This window comes from Cupressus sempervirens, chromosome 3, assembly GCF_028749045.1.
Source record: "Cupressus sempervirens isolate cs-2001-9-10 chromosome 3, ASM2874904v1, whole genome shotgun sequence".
NCBI classification, from domain to species: domain Eukaryota; kingdom Viridiplantae; phylum Streptophyta; class Pinopsida; order Cupressales; family Cupressaceae; genus Cupressus; species Cupressus sempervirens.
Window position 1 is genome coordinate 883,010,774 of NC_143120.1, and position 27,094 is coordinate 883,037,867.

Here is a 27,094-nt window from a genome sequence, read left to right on the forward strand (position 1 = left end):
AGGAACCTTACCTTTGTATTTTCCTTTGCCTCTTGAATATTTCCTTGCAAGCAAAGCTTCAACCACCTCAAGATCACTGTCTGAACTCTACTATGATTCTTCATCACTATCTGACTGAGGATCATTTATCTTCTTGCCTTTCTCCTTGAGGAAAGCTTGGCTTCAAATGTTGATTCAATGTTCTTGGCAGCTGGAACATAATTATCATAGTTGTCCAGCTCGAATGCAGTCAATCTTCCAACTATGGCCTCTAAATTTATCTTATGATTTGCTTCACATCTTCTTTCTTGAATTGCAGAAACTCTGATTGCATAAATAGGAAGTAGAGTTCTAAGAACTTTACTTATAACTGTCTCTTCCTTGATATCTCCTCTAGATGCTTTGATTGCACTAACACTTGCTTTAACTCTTTCAACATATTTTGCTATGTTTTCATCCTCTCTCATCCTCATTTGATCAAATTGTCCTCTCAAAATTTCTATTGTGGCTCTTCTCACATTATCATCACCTCCATAGATCTCTTTCAGTTTGTTCCACATTTCAAAAGTAGTTTTGCAATCTTTGATGTCATCAAATTCTTTATAACTTAGAGCAAATGCAATATCTATCATCATGTTGTTATGAGTCTTATTTTCAGCAATATCATTGACAAATAATGTACTAGCAAGTTTTGCAAATTTTTCATCAAGGTACTTCAGCCCTGAATCACCAATAGAAACCAGATGAAGTCTCATCAATCCCTGCCATGCTGAGAAGTTGTCCCTATTAAGTCTTGGAATTTTCCTCTTGTAAGACATCCTAATCTTTAGCTTAGATCCTTGAAATCTTTTCCTGCAAGCACCAAGAGCTCTAATACCAATTGTTGAGATTATAGATGAAGTAACTGAGAGGGGGGGTGAATTAGTTACCACAAAAACAAATCCTGATCCCTTAGATGTTTAAAATAACTAGTTACTATTGTCACTTGGTAAACACTTCACAAAATGTTGTAACTTGGTTGATTAACTTGTTACTAAACTTTAACCATTTATAATTGTTAGCATGCATACAAAAGTAAATAACATGAACACAAGAGACACTAGATTTAATGTGGAAACCCAATATAGAAAAAACCACCAAGTAACTAGCTACCAATTTTTACTCTTCTGAAGTGAGCCCTATTAGGAGCTAACCCTGTTAAAGGTTACAATACACACTGTTAGGTGTGACCCTATTAGAGGATTTAATCACCCTGTTAGGAGTGGCCTTTCTAGAGGTCTTTAGAACAATTCAACTGAATTGTCGACCTTGTTATAAGATTTACAAAATGGTTGTTAAACCAACTCTGTTAAGAGATTTTGAAATCATTGCTACAATGGTTAGAAAGTAACAATGAACTAACCTGAATATGATGCAACTGAATTTGTTGATTACAAATATCTATTCTACACCATTAAATCCTCCTCGATCAAATATAGCTTTGCTGCTCCTCAATGATCTTTGATCATTCTTCAAAATTTGCTCTCCCAATAATCAATCCTCTTTCACACTTGAATCACATCAAATCTATCACACACACTTAGAATTCACAACTTGACGTCTTATATATACCATTCAGATTATCAAGTCAGCTCATTCACAAGTTACATTTACCAATAAACCATACATTAGTCAGCTACAAATATTACATTAAACAAATAAACTTTATTCCACAAAATAATGAATTTCTTCATTGGCCGACCCTGCTCGGTAAGCACTACTTCTAGAAACAATTTCCTAAGTTAACCATCTTAACTCGGTTAATACTACAAAATCTAAAAAATCCTTTGGCTATTGAGTTAACTCAATAAGAAATAAATTTCCTTCTATGTCCATGAGAACTTGGTAAGAACTGTCTCTACCATATTTCCCTTTGATGACCGAGTGAGCTCGGTATCAACTGAATTTCCTTGTTTAATCTTGAAAGCTCGGTAACAACTGTCTGCACAAAGTAAAGCCTGAGAACTATCAGTATACATTGTAATCCTTCTTTGCTAACCTTCTGAGCTCAATAGACTTTGCCTTTTGCCTTGCTAACCAACTGAGCTTGGTAGACTTTGTCTTTTGCTTTGCTGACCAGCTGAGCTCGATAGACTATGTCTAATAACTAATATGACATTCGTGTAACATCAAAGACAACACACAATTGGATAATTGTATCCAACAAAATTTGAAGCCTTTCAAAAATTCAAGTGGTATCTGGCTAGAGTTGAGAAAACAACAAGAAAGAAATTAAAATGTCTAAGATCAGTCAGAGGAGGAGAATTCATCTCAAATGAATTCAATGAATTCTGCAATGAAATAGGAATCAAAAGATAGGTATTTGTACTTAGAACACCTTAGAACAATGGCATAGCAAAAAGAAGAAATAGATTCATTATGGATTATGTAAGAACGCTGATGATAGAGAAAAATGTTGCAATCAAATACTGAAAGGAAGCATCAGTACAACAATTCATACCTTAATCTGAGTTCAACTAAAGAAAGATACAGATCAAACACCTTATGAATTATTGTATGGCTATAAACCTAATATCTATTATTTCAAATTATTTAGAAGAAAATGTTATATCTTAAAATAAAGAAAGAAAGGAAAATTGGATATGAAAAGTGACGAAGACATATTTTTAGAATACTCCAACAAAAGAAAAGCATATAAATGTTTGAATATTACTACTCACAAGGTTATAGAAAGTGTACGTGTAAAAATTGATGAGTTTACGGAAAAGAGTGAAAAACAAAGCAACAAAGAACCTAAAAGCTACATAAACTTTGAAACTAATATGTTACCTAAATTTCAGCAAATGCGATTGAAAATCAATAGTCTTCACCACTCGAGTCCCCTAATTCTCTAGTTCAACCCGAGTTGTAGCCAATGCAACCTAAGTCATAGTCAGAGGGACCCAAGTCTCAATCAAAAGGACCTGAGTTTCAAACAGTGGAACTCGAGTCACATTGTAAAGAACCTGAGTTACAAATAGTGGGACCTGAGCATGATTTAGAAGATCATTTTGAGCATGGTGAATCAAGTCCAAAATCTAGAAAGAAGGAACCTGTACTTGCAAGATATGTTAGAAAGCATCATGCACCTAAGAAAATCAATGGAAATTAGTCAAAAGGCATAATGACAAGGAACAAACTAAAAGGTACATGTTTTCCTACTGAGCTTGAACCTAGAATTATTAAAGATGCATTAGACAATGAAAGTTGGATTGAGGCAATGAATGAAGAGATTGAACAAATTGAAAGGAACAACACTTGGACTCTTGTTCCTAGACCCAAGGAAAAAAAAATGTAATTGACACAAAATGGGTATTCAAAAATAAGTTAAATGAAAATGGAGAAGTATGAACAAGGCAAGGTTAGTATGCAAAGGTTTTGCTCGAGAACAAGGAATTGATTATGGACAAACTTTTGCTCATGCTGAAAGACTAGAACGTGTTAGAACACTACTTTCTTATGTTGTACATAAATGATTCAAAGTGTATTAGATGGATGTGAAGTCACCTTTCTTGAATGGAATCCTAGAAGAAAAATTCTATATTGAGAAACCTGAAGGTTTCATAGATCCTAACAAAAGGGATATGGTTTGTAGATTACACAAAGCTTTATAGGGTCTCAAACAAGCCCACATAGCCTAGTATGAAAGATTGCATAGTTATATGGTAAGAATTAGTTTTCAAAGGAAAAATGACAACAACAATCTATACATCAAAGAAGGCCTAGAAAAGAAGATATTGCTAATAGATATTTTTGTAGAAGATATATTATTCACTAGACATGATGACTTATGCAAATATTTTTCTAAGGCTGTGAGTAAAGAATTTAAAATGTAAATGTTTGGAGAGATTAAATTATTTTTTGGCCTAAAAATTCAATATAAGAAGGATGACATCTACATTACTCAATAAAAGTACATCAAGGAGATATTGAAGAAATTTGGAATGGAGGACTCTAGACTAGTTGGAACACCTATGTCTTCTGGACATAAGCTTTCCAAAAATTATGATTCCAAAGAGGTAGATCAAACTACATATAGATCAATGATTGAAAAACTTCAATATACAGTACACACAAGACCTGATATTACATTAGCAGTTGGTATGGTGGCAAGATTCTCTACTTATTCCTAAGGAAAATCATATGATGGAAATAAAAAGAATTATGAGATATCTAAAAGGTACTAAAGATTATGGTTTGTGGTATAAGAAAGGAGGAAAATTTGAATTGAAAGATTTCGTTGATGTTGATTGGGCATGAAGTATTGATGATAGGAAAAGCACTAGTGGCAGAGCATTCTTTCTTGGAAAGAGGCTACTGTCTTGGACAAGCAAGAAATAGAATTGCATCTCTCAGTCTATAGCAGAAGCAGAATATGTTGCAACAACAATTTATTGTTTCGACATCATTTGGTTCAAAAAATTGTTGTCAGGTATAAAGGAAGAAACCAAGGATCTATTAGTTATCTTCTTTGATAACACTAGTGAAATTAATATATCCAAGAATCCAGTGATGCATGCCAAGACAAAGCACATTGCAATAAAGTATCATTTTATGAGAGAATTAGTGCAAGACAAAGAGATGAGATTGGAATATGTCAATACAAAAGAAAAAATTGTAGACATATTCATATTCAATTTTTTTTTACATTAAATATCTTAAGATCTAATTATCTCTATGTTAACTGAGTAACAACAAAATATTCAGTGTTAACCAAGTTTCAACAAGGATTTGGTTTAAAGTTGTGTTGATATCTTAAGGGACTAGGATTTTTTTTTGTAGTAAATGATTCATCCCTCCCCTCTTGGTTACTCCTTTCCATTTCCAACACAACAACCTTTGACTTGTTAAGTATGTACTAAAATATAAACAAGTCTATGTAGTTAGGCCTTCTCTAGATGGCTCAATGGGAGTGATGATCGACCAACATTGCCTAGACAATGATTAATTGTTGGGCACTAATAGGAAACTTAGGTTTAGAAATAATCAATCTCCCCTTGAAATTAGTGGAAAAAGCATTTTTTAATGACTTAGCAATAGGTTCAAAATTTCAAAAAATGTAGCACTCCCCCTGAGATTGTGATTCAGTCTTCAAAAGCATAATTCTGCTATATAATATATACATGTTTATGAACTTTGATGTTGACACATCTTTTGACATTTCATTTTCCCTTTTCTCAATTATTTTCCCCTTTATGTTGTCATGATAATAATTTTCCCTTTTTTTTTATGAAGATAATATTTTCCCCTTGTTTTTGGCACTTATGGCTTGGGGTTTGCAGGGGTCAGCTAATATTCATCCAAAAATGTTTTATTAGAAGTTGAAATTTCTTCAAGTCCTTGATGTCATTTATCTCTTACTGATTTGATGACATGTATTTGAATTTCTAGTTGAGTAGCTAGATCAATTAGGCTCTTTGCAGTTGAAACATGTGGATCTCTCTTTGTTAGATTCTAAGCCACAAATAATTCTTTTTGAATTATCTTTAAATGAGGTAATAGCATGAATTGAATTGGAATAAATTTATTTTTGATGCTATTTTCTATAGCCATCAAATCAGCTAATCTTCCCTAATCAAATGTCAATTTATTGTATGAAGGTGAGCTTGAACTTGTGTTCTTGCTCAAAGAAATAGTACAAGCCTTGATGTTTGTGTGTATTAGATCAATAGAATATTGATTATCCAATGTGAATAAATCAAAATCACAAAGTTTCATATACAAAGAATGAATTGATTTCAAAATTCCTTCTAACTAGTGGTAAGGCTAGAAAGTTCAACCTGCCTGATTGCAAGTTCAGTTGGACTTTCTCCAAAACTATATGCTCAAACCTCTGCTCAAACCATCTCAACATTTTATCATTGGTCTCTATATCCTCTTTTTGTACCTTATCAAATATATACATGAGTTGACCCAAAATTTGATGTTTCTCATTAACATCATGAATCTCAAAAGCATCAAAAAAAAAATCCTTAATCTTATGTAATATCTACTTTTTCTTAAGTTCTCTTCTCAATTTTTCTTAATTTGTCTTAAGACTCAGCAAAGGTTTTAATTCTCACATATGTTTTAGAGTCATATTATTTAGGTCATATTTGGGTTGTGTGATGACCTCATCCAAACTTATTATCTCCTTTAGTGTATCAATGTTATGTGCCACTCTCTATGACTGAGGGGTACTATCACTAGATAGTGATATTTGCAGTTGTTTTCTCTTTGAACTTGGTCTCTAAGATATTTGTTTGGGCTTATATGGATTCGGTATAACCTATTCATAGGTGTAACAATTAATGTATCTATTGGCACGACATTCAATAGCTGTATAAGATCCTGAATAGCCTCTTGTTCTTTTGGTTTCTTTAGCTCCGACAGTTCTTTCTCCTCTTTTGCCTCTTGCTCATCTGTTTTGTCAACTATAAAATGAATGAATTGTGGAAACAAAATAATTTCCTTTCCCTTGTACTTGACACTCATGTATGGAATAACTATAACTGACATAACTTGAAAACAATAAGTTTGTGCACTTTCAATCTGTGGATAATCTTGTATTTGTAGAAAAAAAGGGATTGGCGCATGGTAGAGAGGTTTATGAGGCATTTGATTTAGCATTTTTAAATCTTCCTTAGTTAATACATTATGATTCAGTGGTGTTGAATCAAGAATGTCCTCAGTAGGGACAAAATCTTGTTTTTCACTCCCCTCTATCAATTTCCTCACTTCTTCTTCTAGCTTTGCAAGCTCTGCTTCACCATCTTAACATTCTAACTCTACTGCATCTCTTCCTTCTTCCTTTCTCTTCCTCAATAAATGGAACAAGAAATCCAAATGCTTCCTTCTAGGCCTCTACATAATCTAGAAGGGGGCCCTTATCTGAACTAGAAATATATGATTAATCTTTCGTTTAATAATGTTCTCTTTTTCTACTTCATGAGCTTTGTTCTTCAAAAATTTGTATGCCCTCTCTTTAGGTATAAATTTATTTACAAAATATTTCAGGGCTATAGATGTATGTGTCTTCCATAGTTCATGCATTTTTTGTACTAAGGTAGTATCCCTTATTTTTCTTTCAGCGGACAATGCCCACTTCTGTTTAGCATTTTATTTATTATACAAGTCTTCATGGATGCCTTCACCTAATTCTATAGGTATATACCTAAATTTTACCATCATATCCATCATAGGTTTTTCAAGCTTCTCTTGCTCATCTTTATTTAAATAATCATGATTAATTTGTTTAAGTCCTGTTATTCCAGCTAAATCTCTAATCATCTTACATACCTTCTCAATAGTCATTGTAGGTAGTTTAGGTACAATCTAAAGTTTTCTCAAATCATCAAACTCATTTTATTCACCATCTTCCTCCTCCTCATTAGGTATAACTATTAGTTTTTGTCTCAACCTCTTAGGTAATCTTTTCTGTGTTGCTTTGGTCATCTTCCTCTTCGTTAAACTTTCCTTTGTCTTTGCAGCTAGGGATTGAGTTGCCTCATATCTAGTAATTATTCTCTTCTTTGGATCGTTCTCTGGAGGTGTGACTATTTTCTTCAAATCCTCGTTTACCTTAGGATGAACAATGATAACCTTCCTTTTCTTGGTTTCCTTAGACTTAGCAACAACTAACTCCTTACCTTTTGATTTCTTATCTTCTGATTCTTCATCAAATTTCTTATCTTTTGATTCTTCATCAGATTCCTTATACTTGTCTTTGCCTTTTGTTATCTGAAGTTGACCTGTGCCAAGCTTGCCCTCAAGATCTTCAATCATCTTCTTTCATTTCTATCCATCTTTGGCATTTTAGTTTCCAATAGCATTTTAGACATGGTTGTCTCATGATTTTCAAAGGACTCGACATTCTTATCTATCTTCTCATATAACAATGGAGTAACTATTGCAGTAACTTCATCTATATTAACTTCATATTTAATTGGCCTTAGCTATGCAACCCTTAGTAAAACTGCCTAGGCATAGGTGAAATCGGTGTCCACCATGAAGTATATATCATCAAAATAATGATCTACCACTAATTTTGGTATTCTTATCATGTTCTTCATTTTGTTCTTGAATTTATCAAAATAATTATCCATGATAGCCTCAAATTTTTCTCCCAATTGTTTAATAAGGTCATTTATTTGCTCAATAGTCATTATACTTCTATCCCATGTAATTCTGTCGATAGTAGGTAATGAATTATGTACATAGAAGGCAATAGTGGCATGTTTTGATGGTTAAGTTGTTGAGTTGTTATCCTTGCCATCAAGGTTCAAATGAATGGGGATGAGGTCCCCTATTTGTGACCTCACTGGTTCATAGCTCCAAGTCAAAGCATTTACCCCTTTTTTAACCAAACAAAAAAAGAATTATGTACATAGAAAAAATATACAAACAAGTAAAGATCCAAACTTAAAAGAAGTTTTCTTCACCTTCCTTATTGCTCCAAGATTTTTTGATTGCTATTGCAATTGCAGTTCAGTCATATCATAGTTGTGATCTTTCTTTAGTATCTTATAACCTAGGTTGATCCCAATGCAAGGAATGATATTTAGTTGGCTCGACTGATAGAATTTTCTTGAAATCACACACACACAAAACTCAATAACTGGATCTTCAATATCATCTATTGGCATTCCATGGTTACTCCACTTAGCCTTTTTTAGTTTCTCAACGATGTCCTTTATGGAACACCTCATTGTCTTTGGTCTGCCCAAGGTGGAATAACCAATAACTAGGTGAATGATTGCCTTGTGTATCTTCACTGGTCCACCTTCTAACCATATTTTCATGTCATAGAATCATCTTAACACAATATTAATCTATTCACTTTTGAATACCTTTGGAAATGATAGGGCACATGAAAGGTCTTTCTCAGGAACAATTTTGTTTTCATCTCTCAAAAATTCATTGTCGCACAACTTATCATAAGTTGCTCACAATTCATATTCTCTAATTTCTACAATCTCACACATGTAACATAGTTGCACATTGTGAACCATTAACACTCTTGGTGGAATTGATGATAGGGCACCAGATTCATCACCAGTCATTATAGTATCAAGGTATGTTGTACATTTAGGTGGAGGACATTGGTCATTCCTCAAAATTTTTGAATTACTCTCCTTCAATATTTCCTTCTCATATGTAAATGTGGTGAAAGTCATTTCCAAACTAGGGTTTAAACAAATTTACTTCAATTAGTAACTTCAATTACAACTTGACTTAACACCAAAACCTTACTGAATTCTTCAAATTTTCCCAACAATACGTTGTGATTTGCTTGATCTTTTATTAATTTTCCTTGATCACCTTAATGCACTGAAATCACTTGGTAAATAAAAATGAACTTGAAAATTTTGATATATACCTTCAATCTATTCATTTAGGTCTACAATAAATGTGTTGTACTTGGTAGGTGCATAAGAGTTGTCTTTCCCTTCACATTATGTTCACACTTCTTTTCAAATACTTGGTCACAATAACTTGGCTTACCATTTTGTTCAATCAATATATTAGCTTTGTCAATGTAAGCTCTTAGTCTATATTGCAATGCTTAGTCAATACAAACAATATTATTAATTCTTGACACTTGATAGTGTAATTAATTCTTTTGTTCACTTCTTCCCTCATATTTGTCCTAATGCATCTTGATTCATGCTAATATGGACTTTTAATCACATTTATTATTAGGAATTGGTGTATAATATATCATTCAAGTATATAGTCCCTTACATACCTTGTTGCTTAATTAGATGTGGTGTGGTCATCAGATCCATTAGATTGGGTGATCTCAACTTCACTTGATCCACTATCTCTAGCTTCTACTATATTTTTTCATTGTTTGGTGGTGGTTGTCAGGTCTTACAATTCTTACTAACATGTCCAACCTTGAGACAACTAAAATAGACTAGATTTCCATTCAACCATTTCTTATAATTTCCTCTGAAATGTGTCTTAATGAATTATCTAGAATGTGTTGATATTCTCCACAATAATGATATTTATACCATGTATTGTAATCCTAATTATAAGAGTTACCATTCTTAGGTACATTTTTTTCCTTTTAGATGTCTTGTTGGATTTTTCTTTGGATCTGCATTCTTGAGCTCTATGACCATATTTTTGACAGATGTAACAATGTCCTTCAAATCTAGGTATGGCAAGCGTATCACTTGCCTTTGACCTACATTCATGTTCTTGGTGTCCCTAGTTCTTGCAATTAAAACAATTCCCAATAAACTTAGGTTTAAGGTTTTTCATACCTTTCTTGCTTCTACAAATGTTTTTTATATGTCCAAGTTTACCACAATGATGACATGTAGGTTTTCCTTTAGATTTTGCATTTCTTTTCTCTCCACTCTTTGATGACTCTCCTTCCTCAATAGATGAAGAATGTTTGATATTCCCTAGACCAGAAGTATCAATATATGACTATGGTGATCTCATTAGTTATTCAAATTATCTTATAGCTTCACTTGGTTTATTCATTCTTTCCAAAAGTCCTTTCTCATATCTCAACGCATTCCTTAGTTGGTCACTCTATGATCTCAAAATTGTGATCTCTATGTCCTTTCTATTCAACTCCTGATTTGCAAATAACAATTGATTCATCATATCAAGCTAAGTATTTGTATGCTTTTTCACATCAAATGATGTTTCTTCAAGTCTTGTAGCTATTTTTCTTTTATCTTCTTCAACCATGATTTTGTATTCTTTAGCTTTCTTCTTTTGTTCAGTCACCTCAGATAGTCTTACTGATTGAATTTCATGCTCTCTCTTTAGTCCTTTGACTTATTCACTTAGAATGACATTTTTCTCCAAGAAATTTATTATTGTTGAATCACTATCACTGGAATTTCTATGGTTAAGAAACTCTTTGGGTCAACTTCCTTATATAGGGTTTCATTCTGCTAAATGGCCATATCTTTCTTTTCTTTAAGAATTTCCTTAACTCTTCTTTTGCTACTTCAAGTTGTTGTAGTATGATCTAGATTTCAATCATTTGATTCTCAATGATCTTTCCAAATTTGTAAGCCTCCATCTCCAAGATCTAAACACTCAAGTTGTTATACTTCTTTTAAGAGAACACTTCTCTAATACCAATTATTGGAAGTCTTATTGGGAAACAAGATACTGGGGGGAGTGGGGGGTGAATCTATAAAACTTTTCACTACTTAAACAATATAAAAAATTAACTACATTCACTTACAATCCATCACATAATCATAAATTGTAATGCTAAAAATATATCTATGTAAGCATAACATCCATGAAAATATAAACTCGTAACACAAAGATTTTGGTAACCTAGAAACCCTCCAAGGTGAAAGCAAAAATGGGGTGGGGGTGAAACACACAAATCTTTACTGCTACAACAAAAAAGTTCACCTCTTAGGGATACAATTTGATCACTTCAGATGATCTGCTCTGTAAGGGGTCTACTCGGTTAAAAGCAATATAAGACTATTAAATATACCTTGATTAAAGGATTTAATATCACAATAAAGTAAGCAATATGTTAGGATATTTGAAAAAGGTCTATTAAAACCACTCTATTGAGAGATTTTCCCTAATACACTTGTTAGAATGTCTTTGTACCTTATCCTTTAGTTATCTCTAGAAGTTGTTTATGGATCTCCTCCCTTCAATGCCCAAAAATAATCTCCTTGTCTTATCTCCTATGTTCTTGCCTTCACTACTAGGTGGCTCTATCTGATCTCCCTATCAAACTTAGCCTTACTTGCTATGTCCTTAGCTTGTTTGCTTCTTCACACTTTTCATCCATTGTGATTGGGTTAGATCCCTCTTTAAATAGATAATCATAGAAAGTTCTAGATTATAATCAATGATCCATAATTCATCCTTTTAACATTTATCCCTTCTAATTTTTTGATTAGTTAATATACCTTTCTTGGGATTAATGTCTTCCAAAAAAGCATGTAATTTTCTCCTTGACTATCTCTACAATCCTTAAATGTCATATAGAAGTCACCCAAAATAGTTTACATAAGTGTTTGCACCATTACAAACACATATGCCAAAACTGGTTTACTCAACAATTAAATATTTTGATGCTCTCTCATAACTAACATTCATGTTGGCTCTCGACTTGTATAGACTCAGAAAATACTAACTCACTCAACATAAGTTTACATTACTCAGTATCCAATGTTTTACTTGTCATGTATGTTGGCTCAATCTCTATTGGGGTGCTTGAAAGCCTTTCACTTGCTCGATATGTACTGAAATATAAACAAGTCTATGTAGCTTGGCCTTCTCTAGATGGCTCGGTCATAGTGATGACTGACAAATGCTTCCTAGAGAATGACTAAGTGTTAGGAACTAATAGGAAGCTTAGGCTTAGAGATCAACAATCAAAAGATGAGAGGAGATGTATAGTATGAAAATCATGCCTCATGTTGTGCACCCAACAAGTATAAAGGAGTTTATTGATTTACAAACTCTTCATGCAGTTGCATCATTAACAGATGTCATCATTGAGAATGGCTCACAGTTAGGGTGTATTACGTTTCCTAAGATACCTTGACCATCTTTAGATGTGTCTTTAGGGTTATCATAGCTAAACAGGGTCATCATCATTGTCTATGGTACCTTGACCATCATTGGATGCACCTTTAGGGTCATCACAACTTGCAAAAACTCTTTCATCATCACCTACACCACCAGTATCATCCCTGCTTGTGTCACTGGTATCATCATCACATGCATTTTTATGCATTTTTATGGTCTTCGAGGCCCAATCAGCATTTTTTTTTATGGATTGTGAGGCAACTCAGGACAAAGTGTCATCTCATCCATTTGTACATTGTGAGTAGACTTGTTATGCATAGGGAGGTGGGGATTTCACACTCACAGATGATTCGATGAAAATGGTCTCTAGTGGAGAGGAAACAAAGGTTTGTCTGTTTGAGTTTTGACATGATATTATTTAATCACCTAAATATCATAAAAGTAATTTTTTTTTGTCCAAGGGGTTTAGCTTAGTTGGTTACAACAATGAGTTCTCATTATGGAGACCCTAGTTCAAATCGCAAGAGGGACATCTTTGTGGAATACTAAGTTGTGACTCTTGGTCTTCTATTGGTTGTATTTGTCTCATTGTAAATGGTAGATTCTAAGTTGTGACTCTTGGTCTTCCAAATATTGTTTCTAGTGTGGTTGCTCGAAAGGAGCTAGAATAAGTTTGTAATTCTCATTTTTTGGCTTGAAGAAGAACAAGATTTGTAAACGATTTCAATATAAAAGTATATTTTTATTTTTATTTTATAGAGCACTCTAGATTGATATGTGGACAATATGCAATGTAGGGTGCAACAAGCAGTACAAGAACACCACAAAGTACTCATTCTACTAGAGGTGTGAGGCTAGGAGAAAGAACACCCAAGGTAAAAAAAAAAATTAAATATTCTTAAAATTATAGTAATACATTGGATTTGAAATATTATTTCTTAATTGGTATGACACTAAGAATACAAAGTCCCCTAAATGTTGTTTCTTAATTGTTTTACAAGGAACACCCAGCCTCTAAGAAGCTTTACAAGGAAGCCAATAGAATATCCATGTCCAAGTTAAGTTGATGAGTCATGTCATCTAACTACATAATGTTAAGTTGTCATCCTACCATCATTGAAACCCTCTCATTCATCAAATCTATCCAATTCCCATCAACATCACACAAACCCCATGTAATGAACCTCATGAGTTTATCATACATATACCTATCCCCATCAAAGAACCTATCAACCTCTATTTCATCCAAGGTGTCTTGCAAGAGTGTGGAGGTCATGAATCTACACTTTTATTTCTAGACAAGGTGTCAAAAATTCATTTGCATCTCTATTTTCCTTCTCGATCTCTTCATTTTCAATTTAGGCCTTGTAGCCTTTTTGAGCCCCAAATTGTCCTATCTTTCAACTATCCTTCCAATCTTGTCCTCCAATTCCTAATTGTGTCTTCTTTTCCTCCTATAATCTTCTTGTTGTTATTGTTCTTTCTTTCTATTTTACAACATTATCTCATATTTATAACAATACTCTTTACTATTTTATAGGGCTTGTCAGTGGCTAAAATTTCTCAATTTGATGATGCCACACTTTTTTCCATTAACTTTGGCCTTGACAGCTATGTGGTATCATAGCTTGCACACCTATAAAGTTAAAAAAATTAATTGAACTCATGATGTTTCTTCTTGATTCCTCTTATGTTATATTTGTTTCTTCTTTAGCGTACTCTTTATATATTGAGGTCAGGAGGAAAGGGATAGAAATCAACAAGAACACCCAAATGAAAAAAAGGTATTAAATACAAGTCAAGTTTAGATTTTAAAATTTATTATGAATGAGTGTATATATATGTACTTAATATCGATGAATACATGCTAACTTTTTTTTTGAATATATGTAGAAACAATTGAGTTTTGTAGAGTTGATGAATACACCTGACACTGTTGATGTTCAAGAAAGGGAAGAGGTAAAATTTAATATTTTCCTTCTATCAAATTTTATCACTTTGTCATAATATGTTACAATTTTTTATCTAGGAAATTGTCAATGATGCCTCATCAATGATGTTGCCTTTTATGAGTACAAGATAGGCATTTGAGGTCATAGTATGCATGTGTTCTATACACATCTTAAATAGTTGCATTTACAAATGAGTACATTTATTTTTATTTTTATAGTAATTATCAATAATTTTGGCTTATTAACATGTGTTACTTGTATTTTACCTATTACAACACCCTTTGAGACTTTGTACAAATCCTTTCCTATTTCATTTTGGTAGGAGTCCTAGGCCTCAAAGATGGGATCAAACATGACAGAAGTTAGAGGAATGCATGTAGATTCTTAGTTGAAGCCCTCTTGTGATCTCAATTTGAATTTCTTATGTGTATGATAGTAATCCCTAATGCCTACTCTACAATTCTAACATTTTATCACTTATCATACAGGTCGTGCTTGTACCAACATTGATTCTTTAGTGGTTCTACCTCCTACTAGCACAGAAGATCGAGCTTAGGCTACAATACATTTTTTTTTTTTACTCTATTTGGAATCCTTGATGCCACTCTACAATTCTAAAAAAAATCACTTACCATACAAGTTGTGCCTCATACCAACATTGATTCATCAGTGGTTGTGCCTACTACCAGTATGGAAGATCCAACTCAAGATACAGTTCGTATTTTTTTTTTTTATTCTATTTGGAATTCCTAATGTCACTCTACAATTCTAACATTTTATTGCTTTCCATATAGGTTGTGCCTTTACTAGCATTGATTCATCACTGGTTGTACCTCTTGCTAGTGTAGGAGATCTAGCTCAAGCTATAGTAGTTTTTTTTTTTGCTCTACTTAGAAATCCCTGACACTTTTGTCTATAAATCTAACATTTTATCACTTACCATACAAATTGTGCCCTATTCTAGCATTATTTCATCACTAGTTGTGCCTCTCTTGAGCATTTATTCATCGACAGTTATGTCTCCCATTGTCACTTTACCTCGTCACTTTGTTAGGAGTTATACCCATCCTCAAAGGACCCCATTACCATTATCATTTAGTCCAAGTGTTGGACAAAGAGATGAGGTAATCAACAACTAAACTATCCATAATTTAGAATCCAATTTTTAGTTATTTTCATATTACTTATAGATAAGATATTTGATATAACATTTTAATTTTTCTTCTACAAACACTTGGCGAGCCACAAACTACACCAAAGAGGCTCATTTATTATGATTCAGCATAGTCATAGATATTTATAGAGATATGTATATGTATTTGTGGTCATTACATGACATTGATATATATTCAACTTTTGTATTATATATATTCAAGATTTGTTTTGCACACATTTGACATTTCTATTGTACACAATTGATATTTATTTATTCAAAATTTGTATTGTACTGATGAAACATAGAATCTTTTTGTAACTATATGATTGATATGGCACAATATATTGTTCATTTTTATATACATTAAAATTGATTTTCCATCCAACTTGTTTAGTGTGTGCACACAAACTTGTATTTCATCTTTACTTTCTTGCAATTAATCAAACACATGAATGTTCATTTTTTTATATTGAAAATGTAACATATTTATCAAATTCATTATAACATGTAATCAAACTCATATGTCACTTATTTTGATCAATAAGACATGAATAGTAAAAATATGTCATGAATTATGTATTTGTGTCAAACATCACAACCTGATAGTGCTTAGAGACCCTTAGGGATTCTTATGTTAAATGTGGTTGATAATGTCTGAGAGATGTGACTAAAATGAGGTTGATCCTAGCTTAAACCTATCCAACTAGAGCTAATGGATCAAACAATTTGATCCTAGAACCAATAGTTAGAACCTTGTCCATTTGAACTAAGCAACACTCCAACTCTTGGCATTAGGCAAGAAAGGGATGCCAAATCCAAACAAAGTCAAATATCTTAAAACTGAGATAGGTTATTGTAGGCCTAGAAATGAAATCATGTAGCACATGATAGTTTTTTAATAACTTTCACGAGCTCAGTGATATGCCCACTTAAAGATCATAGCTTGATGGTGCTTAGAGATCACTAGGGATGCTTTCGTTTAGTGTGGTCGATAGTATTTGAGGGATGTTGTGGCTGAAACAAGGTTGGCCCTTGTCTAAATCTATCCAACTAGAGCTAATGGAATGGTTGATTTGATCCTAGGACCAACAGTTTGAAATATACACAACCTTGCTCATTTGAACCAAGTATCACTATAATGTTTGGCATTAAGTGAGAAAGGGATGTAAAATCAAAATAAAGTTAAATCTCTTAAAAATGAGATAGGTTTATTTAAGCATAGATAACATCATCATGGGGCACCTAATAGTTTTTCAATACCTCACACAAGCTCAGAAATATGCTCACTCAAAGATCGTGGCCTGATGGTGCTTAGAGACCCTTAGGGATGCTTCCATTCAGTGTGGCCGATAGTGTCTAAGGGATGTTGTGGCTGAAACAAGGTTGGCCCTAGCCTAAACCTAGCCAATCGAAGCTAATAGAATAGATGATTTAATCCTGGGACCAACGATTTGAAATATATACAACCTTGCTCATTTGAATTGAGCAACATTGCAAATTTTGGCACTAGGTGAGAAAGGGATGCCAAATCCAAACAAAGTTGAATCTCTTAAAATTGAGATAGGTTATTGTAGGCCTAGACAATGTGATCTTGTAACACTAGATATTTTTTCAATACCTTGTACAAACTCAGAGATATGCTTGCTCAAATATTATAGCCCAATGGTGCTTAGAGACCCTTAGGGATGCTTCCGTTCAGTGTGGTCGATAGGGTCTAAGGGACATTGTGGCTGAAACAAGGTTGGCTCTAGCCTAAATCTGGCTAACTAGAGCTAACTAAGAAGATGATTCAATCCTAGGATCAAGGTTTGAAATATACACAACCTTTCTCATTTGAACTAAGCAACACTGCAACGTTTGGCATTAGGCAAAAAATGGATGCCAAATCCAAACAAAGTTGAATCTCTTAAAATTGAGATAGGTTATTTTAGGCCTAGAAAACATGATCCTATAGCACCTGATAGCTTATCAATACCTCACACGATCTCAAGGATATACCCGCTCAAATATTGCAACCTGATGGTACATAGATACCCTTAGGGACACTTCTATTTAGCATGGTCAATAGCATTTCAGGGATGTTGTAAGTAAAATGAGGTTGGCCCTAGCCTAAACCCACCCAATTGGACCTAACATAGTAGATGATTTGATCTTAGAATCAATGGTTTGAAATATACACAACCTTTCTCATTTGAACTAAGAAACATTGCAACTTTTGGCATTAGGCGAGAACAAGATGCCAAATCCAAAAAAAATCAAATATCGTAAAATTGAGATAGGTTGTTGTAGCACTAGACAACATAATCATGTAGTGCCTAACATTTTATCAATACCTTGCATGAGCTCAAAGATATGCCCACTTAAAGATCACATCTCGATGGTGATCTCAATGGTGCTTAGAGACCCTTAGGGACGCTTCCATTCAATGTGGTTGATAGTGTTTAAGGGGTGTCATGGCTAAAATAATGTTAACCCTAGCCTAAACCTAGCCAACTAGATCTAATGGAGGAAATAATTTGATTCTAGGACCAACAAATTGAAATATACACAACCTTTCTCATTTGAATTGAGCAACACTGCAACTTTTGGCATTAGGCTTGAAAGGGATGCCAAATACAAAAAAAGTTGAATCTCTTAAAACTGAGATAGGTTGTTGTAGGTCTAGACAATGCAATCTTGTAGCACTTGGCAATTTGTCAATTCATCATGTTAGTAAAAAAATTTGTCCTTCGAAAATAAATACAATATATGACTCAAAATGTCCAAACAGAAGAACAAAAAGATACTAACATTTGGATGAGTTATAATTGATTGATAACTATCATCTCAATTGAGAGTTAAAACTCCCTCTTATAAAGATTTACAATGAATTAAATGACTGGTTATATCTTTTACTTGAAGACATGAAGGTTTTCTAACATCTGCCCATCAACATGGAACAAATGTGATTACAAGTTTTAAGAACAGAACAAAGAAATAAAGTATATGAAATAGCCACACAACCATGTACTGAACCTTTCATGTAAAGAAGGAAATGAAAGAAGTTAGATAATTCATTTCTACAAGCTATGAGCAGCAGGACTACATTTGAAATAGGAAAGAAAAGACCATACGATATATTTCATCCAAAAAATAAGTATCCAAACCTCAAGATTTGGCATATAAATATAATTCCTTTTATTCCAAAAACATAACAAAACAACAATACTATTGTTTCATCAGGTTTCTATTACAAATAGTTTGCAGAAAATAAAACAACTCTCCCATTCCCTTTACAAACAAAAATGTCTTCTTCCCTGCAGCAGCCTCAAGACTTATAGGTCGAAAAAAGAAGAACCATTAACATTCTAAACTCTTCCAAATATACAGTCTCCTTTGACAAATCTTATTCAACATCTTTTGTAACTGAATCTTTGGAACTTCCTTGTTACCCATTTTTAACTGCCTCTACCTTTGTCTTCTGCTTTATAAATATTATTCTTATAAATATAAGAATAAATGCATCTATCAAATTAAGGCCATATGCAAGTTGGGCAAGTGGCATACACTGGTGATGAGATGTTGTCATGATTTTATAATTGTCATTCACAACTTTGATAGTTCATGCCAATGTTTGTATCTTTTAATTTGTAAGTTATCTAACAAAACCATTTGGAAAGGATTTTAAAAATTAGGATCTCTAAAACATATCCAAAAATCAGCTCAATCCAATAGTCAGATTGAAATATATGCCCCGTGAAATATAACTCATTTTATTATTATTACTTTGTGACTGCCATCGATAATTTTGATAGTGTTGAAGTCAAACATGGGTAAATTTTGATCTATTGAGAATCTAAAAAAAATTCTTTGGAGAGGATTTATAAAACTAGGTTTTCTCAATCATATCCAAAATTTAGCTCAATCCAATGGTGGAGCTAAAATATATGACCCTCATACTAAGACCCCTTTTTCCTATCAAAAAATATGCTATTACAAGTTGTTGCTCTTAAAATCTAGAGAGTTTGAACCTGCGAACTTGAACCTACACCTTCAAATCAATGAACTTGAACTACACTTTGCAATTGTGATTTTTGTAGGAGTTGATGAAATCCAACTACGCAGTCGCCAAGATCACCTATAGTGCAAATAGCTTACCGAAGAGAAACCTAAGGAGTACGAGCTTGAAGGAAACAAAGCAAGAGAAAATATTTCACAATAGGAAAATGAAATTGCTATGTGAATGGATGAATTTACAATGAGAAAGAGACCAAATATAAAGGCCTCATGGAAGCTTATAGAACAAGCTAGAAGGAGGTAGAAGATAAGGTTGACAACTAAGCACACTTTCACAAAAAGGTGGAACATGCTAGAAGGGAACAAACTCCTGTGTTGTCAACAACTAACCACTACAACTATTAAATACTAAATATTAAATAAATGCATTAACTTAAGTAAGCTTAACTAAATAGAATAAATAATTAATAATTAATTATTTACTCTAACAATTTTGAACTTTGAACTTGAACTATATGGTTTAAGGTTCAAGTCCAATGATAACTTGAAGTTGTTGGTCTTGTTTTGATAGGTTTGTACTTAGAGAATAATAATTTTTACATCTAATAAAGGTTTGGCAATCACTTTGGTGACAAGATGGAAAATTTGTCTCTCAAGAACATATTGAAAATGGAGAGAAATACAATGGTCAAATTTGCAAATATTACCCTTGCATGTCAAGATTGTCATTTTGAAAGTCAAATTTTGAACCTTGAACTTCATAAACCAAGACTACACCTTTGAACTAAATAACAACACCTTGAATCTGAGCCACTAATTTAGTGTGTTTGAACTTCAAACCTTAATCTTTGAGCTCCAAACCATGCATTTAAAACTTTCAAACTTCAAACTTTAAAGTTTGAATTGAACTCTCGAACCAAAGAATCTGCATTTAGAACTTCAAACCTTAAACCTTTGAACTTTTAGGTTCAAGTTCAAGTTCAACATGAGCATAAGACACTGCTTCTGCATAGTTTGAACTTTACAAAGGTATCATCAGTAACAAAAATCCAACCAAAGATTCATTTATGGGGTTGATATTGAAGTTTGAAAATGAGTGTTGAAAGCATGCTTACACTTCACACGAGCTCAGAGATATGCCCACTCAAAGATCATAGTCTGATGGTGTTTAGAGACCCTTCAAGAAATTTTTATTCAGTGTGCTTGATAGCATCTGGGTGGTTTAGTAAAGATCATTGAAGGTCCAATATAAAAGTTATTATACATAATTAATCAAATAAGGTGCAAGAAAGAAGGATCGAGGGGTGTACACCATGAGAAAGCATTGTTGGAGGGTACAAAGTTGATGTAAGGATATACCAACATGTGATCTGCCTTAACAAGGGGTGAGTTTTTGAGTTGATGTTGATTATATATGTTTAATTTAAGGTTTAAATTGAAAGAATTAGTTTTGAAAGCGATGAGAGAGTGAATTTCTAGAAGGCCCTACTTTTTAAGAGCAAGTGGTGAGGATGTAATGGTTGGTAATGTAAACAAGGCCAAGTGGGCTTTAAACCTACTAAATCTATTGTTTTGACACCTAAATAGATATTGTACAAAGTTGGAGACTCAGGGTTTAAGGATAAAGAGTAGTTTCTTTGTAAAAGTGGCATATTTTAAGCCTAAAAAGGGTTGTCATAGTGTGATAGCAAGGACATGGTCCAAAACAACCCTATCCAATATTTTCATATGTTGTAAAGACACCAAATGGGTATCCAAATCTATAATTTATTTACTTGATTTTTTGGGAAATTTGGGAGAAAAATGAAAGAGGAAAGCCATCTAGGTGTCATTAGGCCTATTAGGTGAACTTTATATTTCCCTTGTAAATCCATATAAGTCGAAGATAATTGAATATTTTTTGAAGGAGATGTTATCATCAAACCCATGAAATAGACTTAAAGAACCAAATTTATAATCATAACAATAAATTTTATGCAAAAATTTATAACAGTAACAACATATAACAAATCTACAAAATTTACGTCTCTTATTAGTTTTATATACAAAATTTGGCATCTAAATATGCACATGTTACATCTCTTATCATATTTTTATATAAAGTATGTGTGCTTGATGTTTAAGGTGTTTTCAGTAAATGATTACTTCATGAGTGTGTGTGCTTTCCTAATGCATGCCTTATGTCTGATGTGTTTTTCAACAAGTTATTCCATGTGTTAGTACTCATACCAGTTTCCATGTCCATATTCTTGCTTTCCAATTAAAATAAGGTGCAAACACTTTTTTCTTAATACAAGAAACCTTCTAGATGTGTGTCATGCTTTTAATTCTCATTTTAATGCGTGGAAGCACACCCTTGCGACAATTCAAGGAAGTATCCGTGACATTATGTGAGAGAAAAACTATCTTAATAGTACAAACCTTACAAGTTTTTAATCATTAGTTGAGACAGCTCATAATTAAATTAAAGACAAAGATATATGAGATAATATCAAAGTTGCAGCAAAATCTAAAAATGTCACAAAGAGATCTAAGAATTAGTTAAGCAACCCTCAAATGGAAGGATTTGGATATCACTAACATTGCTTGAGGACAAGTAATTTTGGGAAGGGAGGCATGTAAAGTCCCCTTTTGAAATAGGATTTAATAATAAAATTGAAGAATAAAAGTACAAATGATAAATTATAAACAATAAAATTAAACATAGCATAACTACAAGTTGGTTAAGGAACCGTCAAAAGACATAAGATGAAAAGTTGTCACTCCCTCAAACATGAGATATAAAAGGGAGAAGGCAGCTTCATTTGGAAGGGGGAGAGGAACAAAGAGAAAAGGGAAGGTGTGAATCAACAAAGAATTAATAGAGAAGAATATAAGAAGTAACTCCTTCAAAAGGCAAACGTTATGAACGGTCACAACTCTTTCAAAGGGCTGTAACCATGAAAGGTTGTGACTCTCTCAAAGAGGAGGAATGATGAAGGGTTGTGACTCTTAAGAGTGCTAACTGTGGAAGGTTGTGACTCTTTCCAAGGGGCAGACATGATGGAGAGGTGTGACTTCTCCCTTGCATTGGAAGATATAAAGGGGAGAAGGTTGCATTTGAGGATGATGCAAGGGAGATTAGTTCGGGGGAATAATATATTATTCTCAATGGCAACAACAAAAACTGATGACTTGATTCTCATGAAAGGTGGTGACTCTTTCACCAATAAAGTACTAAGGAGCAATAATTTTAACCTAAGTCACAGTATTTGCCAAATTTCATCCATTAAGTTCAAATTTTGGCGAATTTTTTTCGTTTTCGAATTTCATCCGAATTTTGTGGAGTGTAGTATAATATTATTATTTATAAGAATATTATTTTATTTTAAAATAATATTGAGCTATTTAGTTTAACTATTTAGCAATGTCAAACTATTTTGACAATTTTGTGGATTTATTACTTATATTTATAAATAAATAAATTTACATAAGTTAAATTTAATGTCGATTTTTTTTCCAAATTTTTACCCTTTCCAAATTTCGTCCAAATTTTATGATTGACGGACTCAAATTCGAATTTGAACTTTGTGACTTAGATTTTAACCATTCGAGGGACTTAACTATCGTCACTCGCCAATACATCAAATCAGCACTCATTCAATCATCACTCTATGACTTCCCATTTATTCAGTTGTCATTCACTAATATATCAAATCATCAAATCAGAGGAAATAATTGAATCATCCATCAAACATCTGTTGGGAGTCAAGCAAACAGAGAAACAATTTCATCAATTCAACCAGTCTATATTGATCATTCAAACATTTACCAAATCAGACCATCGAAGAAAGCATTAGATCAATCAACACTTCATCTCAATACAATCTGAAAACACTATTAATCTGATATTTTGGTAGAAAGCAGAGTGCATTGCATTATAAATTGGTTAATTTGTTAAATTTCTTCATTTGATAAATACAGATATCCCATTGCCTCAGATATATGCACAATCAGTAATATAGTAGGAATGTATAATGATGATAAAGATTCCATGGCAAGTAGTATAAGGTCCATTTGAGTAGTGGTGACCTAAGAGGGACAAGAGACTGAATGGCAAGTGTCATTCCGTGCTACTGGGCTTGATGGGCAGGCTCGAGGCATCTTATGTGAGACATGGGATTGTCCTAATTATATATTTGGGCCTTTAATTGAAAACAACGATCTTATATAAGCTGATGCACAATTGCAATTCATAGACAAAAGATGTAAAGGAAAATATTAACTTGACAATGAGGAGATATATGAAGAAAGAAATGGGCAATACCTGATCACAAAAACTTAAATTAGCTATATGCACAAGACGGAAACTGCAACCGGAAACCTTCTTGCATTCTTTCTCTAAGACGTTTGCAACAATCGACACATTTTCAAAAGATCTGCTCCCTGTCCGTGCGAGAAGCGTCAAATTAACAACTTGGATCCCATCGATAAAGCGCTGTCCTCCAGAAGCACTACAGAATTTCGGTACCTTGCAGCGAATCAGATCAAACAACAAAATTCTTTTATCTGAGGACAAACGGCCAATTCCTTGACACATTACTACAGCCTTTTCAAAGCAAACAGGCCCATCACCCAAGGAAGCATCCATGATATTTGAAACCCAGGAGCCCATGGTCTTGACAAGCTCTCCCCAATGATAAAGAACAAATCTTTCTGGTGATGCACATTCATTTTCTTTGTACCAATTTACAAAACCTATTAATGCTGTCAAGCTGTGCCAGGGATTTAAGTAATCATAATAGTTGTCAGATACAAATGTCAGACCAGGAAGTAAAGTTGAATTGATTGGCAATTACATCTTCCAGGCAAATCCATAGGAATTTTGGGTACCATCATGAGCATTCCTTCCCTGAAGACAAAGAATTCTGTCATCGGAGATATCTGATGGAAAGGAAAAAAACTCAAGTTATAAGGGAAAATAGAAATACATGGCATTTGGAGGGGAAATCAAATTTTTAAAATGAAAATGAAAATAATTGATACTAAGATTTACGAGGAAGATAAGAAATCTGAATCATAACACACATACATAACATTAAATTAAAGAAACATCTTATCCAAATTTATATCCAATACATGAATTTTAAAAGAAAGGAAATGAAGCCTTGAATAAAAAATATCATTGAAGGATTTATATGCAAACTTACATTTTCTGAAAGAGTTATGTACAACCATAATTTTCTGAAAGAGTTATGTAAAATAAATTAAAAGGGTACAAAATTTTCAGAATGTTGATGATCATAAATAAGTGCCACATAGTGGCTTGTACTTGTCGTTGTAGTTATAATTGATAAATAATTAATTATATAGTTATAAATTTGTTGTATAAAATATTTGTTGTTATAGATAATATTTTAGTTGCTTAAAAATGCTAAAAATTAGGGGTCTAGTTCCCACCACAAAACTATATGGAAAAAATTATGGAAAATTAATGACAGAGAACGGAGTTTGTTAGACTTAATGTGAGAGTTGTATATGTTGTGTCATCTTTAAAATTAGATTTTTCTGAATGACAAATACCAAGAATGATCATAGATATTGAGCACAATCTACCGTTTCACTTGACTAAATCAAGGTAATATACACAAAATACTAAATAGAAGTATTCACAAACTGATGCTTGAAGTTAAAAATACTACTAAATATTATTTCTCTATTAATATTATTTTTAACAACTCAAGATGAGATTTAAAACATTTGCTAGCCATTGTGAAGATTGTTGAGACTGAAAAAGTCTAGTTTAATTAAAATATATGCGTGTTACTTGTCACAAGATTGGCAACTGAAGTTGGCTTCACTCTAGAATTTTCATCAAACATATGGAAACAAAAATTTTACTGTTTGAATCAGAAGCTTTCATTCCTACTTTGTCAATTCGCATTATTGTATTATAAAGGACATTGAACATGTATAATTATAACAATAAATCCTTAAAATAAATCAGGTATCCCACAAAAGCTGCCATTACAGCATTTTGCTTCATTCAGTTTGTTGCAAATATTTCCAATTGCCAAAATCAACAAACAAGATTGGTCCAAGAGAACAATTTGGAGTAGAGGACTAAATTAACTAAGCAGATAAGGTTACCAAAGCAACTCACCTACTTAGAAGTAAGTTTCTTTTTTCAATAATGTAGCTAAAAAGTAATTTCCATTACCCAGTGATTCTCTTTCTTTATGCAAGACTTCGAAGAGGTCTATTCGCTCTTGCTGCTTTATTTCTGGAAGTAAACAATATCTATGGTAGCACTAGCATTGTTCATTTTAGATTCTAGAAATGAAGTTGCACTAAGCAAGTTAAATCTTAGTAATTTGGTAAAAATAGCAAATCTAGCAATGTTAATCTAAGCTATCAGATTTCCACAATCCATGTAAATTGTTCTATTAGTTTTCTATGAATGATTGTGTAAGTTTTTTTGTCATGAATGTTTCGGATCATACTACATGATCTATCATCAAGATGAGTTTTTTTGTCATCAACGTTTCGGATCATACTACATGATCCATCATTAGGATGCAAGAGAATCGAGGAAAAAATGAAAAAAAATGATGATGATGAGAGTCAAGGATTTTTTTCATTTTTTCCTTGATTCTCTTGCATCATGATGATGGATCATGTAGTATGATCCGAAACATTGATGACAAAAAAACTTACAAAATCATTCCCAAAAAACTAATAGAACAATGTTAATCTAGCCATAGCTTATCCAAAAAGATGCATTGAAGTTCAACTTTGCATAAGAGTTGTTAATTCAAACATAAATCAAATTATAACATCCACTAGTGGCTAAAGTGGCAGATAGAGCCATAGAAGGTACACCAAACAAAAATGTATAATATAAATGTCTAATCATAATGTATCACCCACGGAATAGTAACATCTAAAGATATGTAATAAAGGCAGCTGAAAAGAAATACAATAAACCATGAGAAAAACCAAACAAGTGAAAAGAGTAGAAGATAAAATGGATTGTAGTAAGAAAAAGGCTCTCAAAGTATTATACAACAAAGATTTCCCGAATAAAGCATCGACATCCTTGGATTTCATCTGTTTGCCTGATTAATTGTGACAATGTGTTCCACATAACCATAGTTGTGTCCAAGTGCTCAATGTGAAAAAACTCATGAGAGACATACAAGCATAAATAACTATTAACCATATTTGTCTCCCCACCAAATATTTGAATTCAAATGATAGGTCCACCCAATGGTCACATCCCACTTTTTTTTAAATAATGCCAATGCAAATATGAAAATAAATGAAATAAAAATCTTATTATATTTCCATATATTCCTAAGTTTATTTCCCAAGGGCCCGTAATTTCCTCGTCGTCAAATATTTTCGCGATCTAAGGCCATCGCTTTGATGCTTTCTAGAAGTGCTCGTTCTTTATTTCAAGCAACAAAGC

General features: G+C 32.9%; 1 protein-coding gene across 1 annotated transcript; it reads right to left on the bottom strand.

The window, feature by feature from the left end:
* Positions 1–23,366: 23,366 nt before the first annotated feature.
* Positions 23,367–25,567, bottom strand: LOC149569618 (uncharacterized). Its single transcript, XM_089816955.1, has 4 exons — positions 25,525–25,567; positions 24,483–24,567; positions 23,951–24,398; positions 23,367–23,381 (listed from the first exon to the last, which is right to left on the bottom strand). Exons 1-4 carry the CDS (start codon positions 25,565–25,567, stop codon positions 23,367–23,369), a joined length of 591 nt encoding a protein of 196 aa, XP_089673081.1.
* Positions 25,568–27,094: the final 1,527 nt, after the last annotated feature.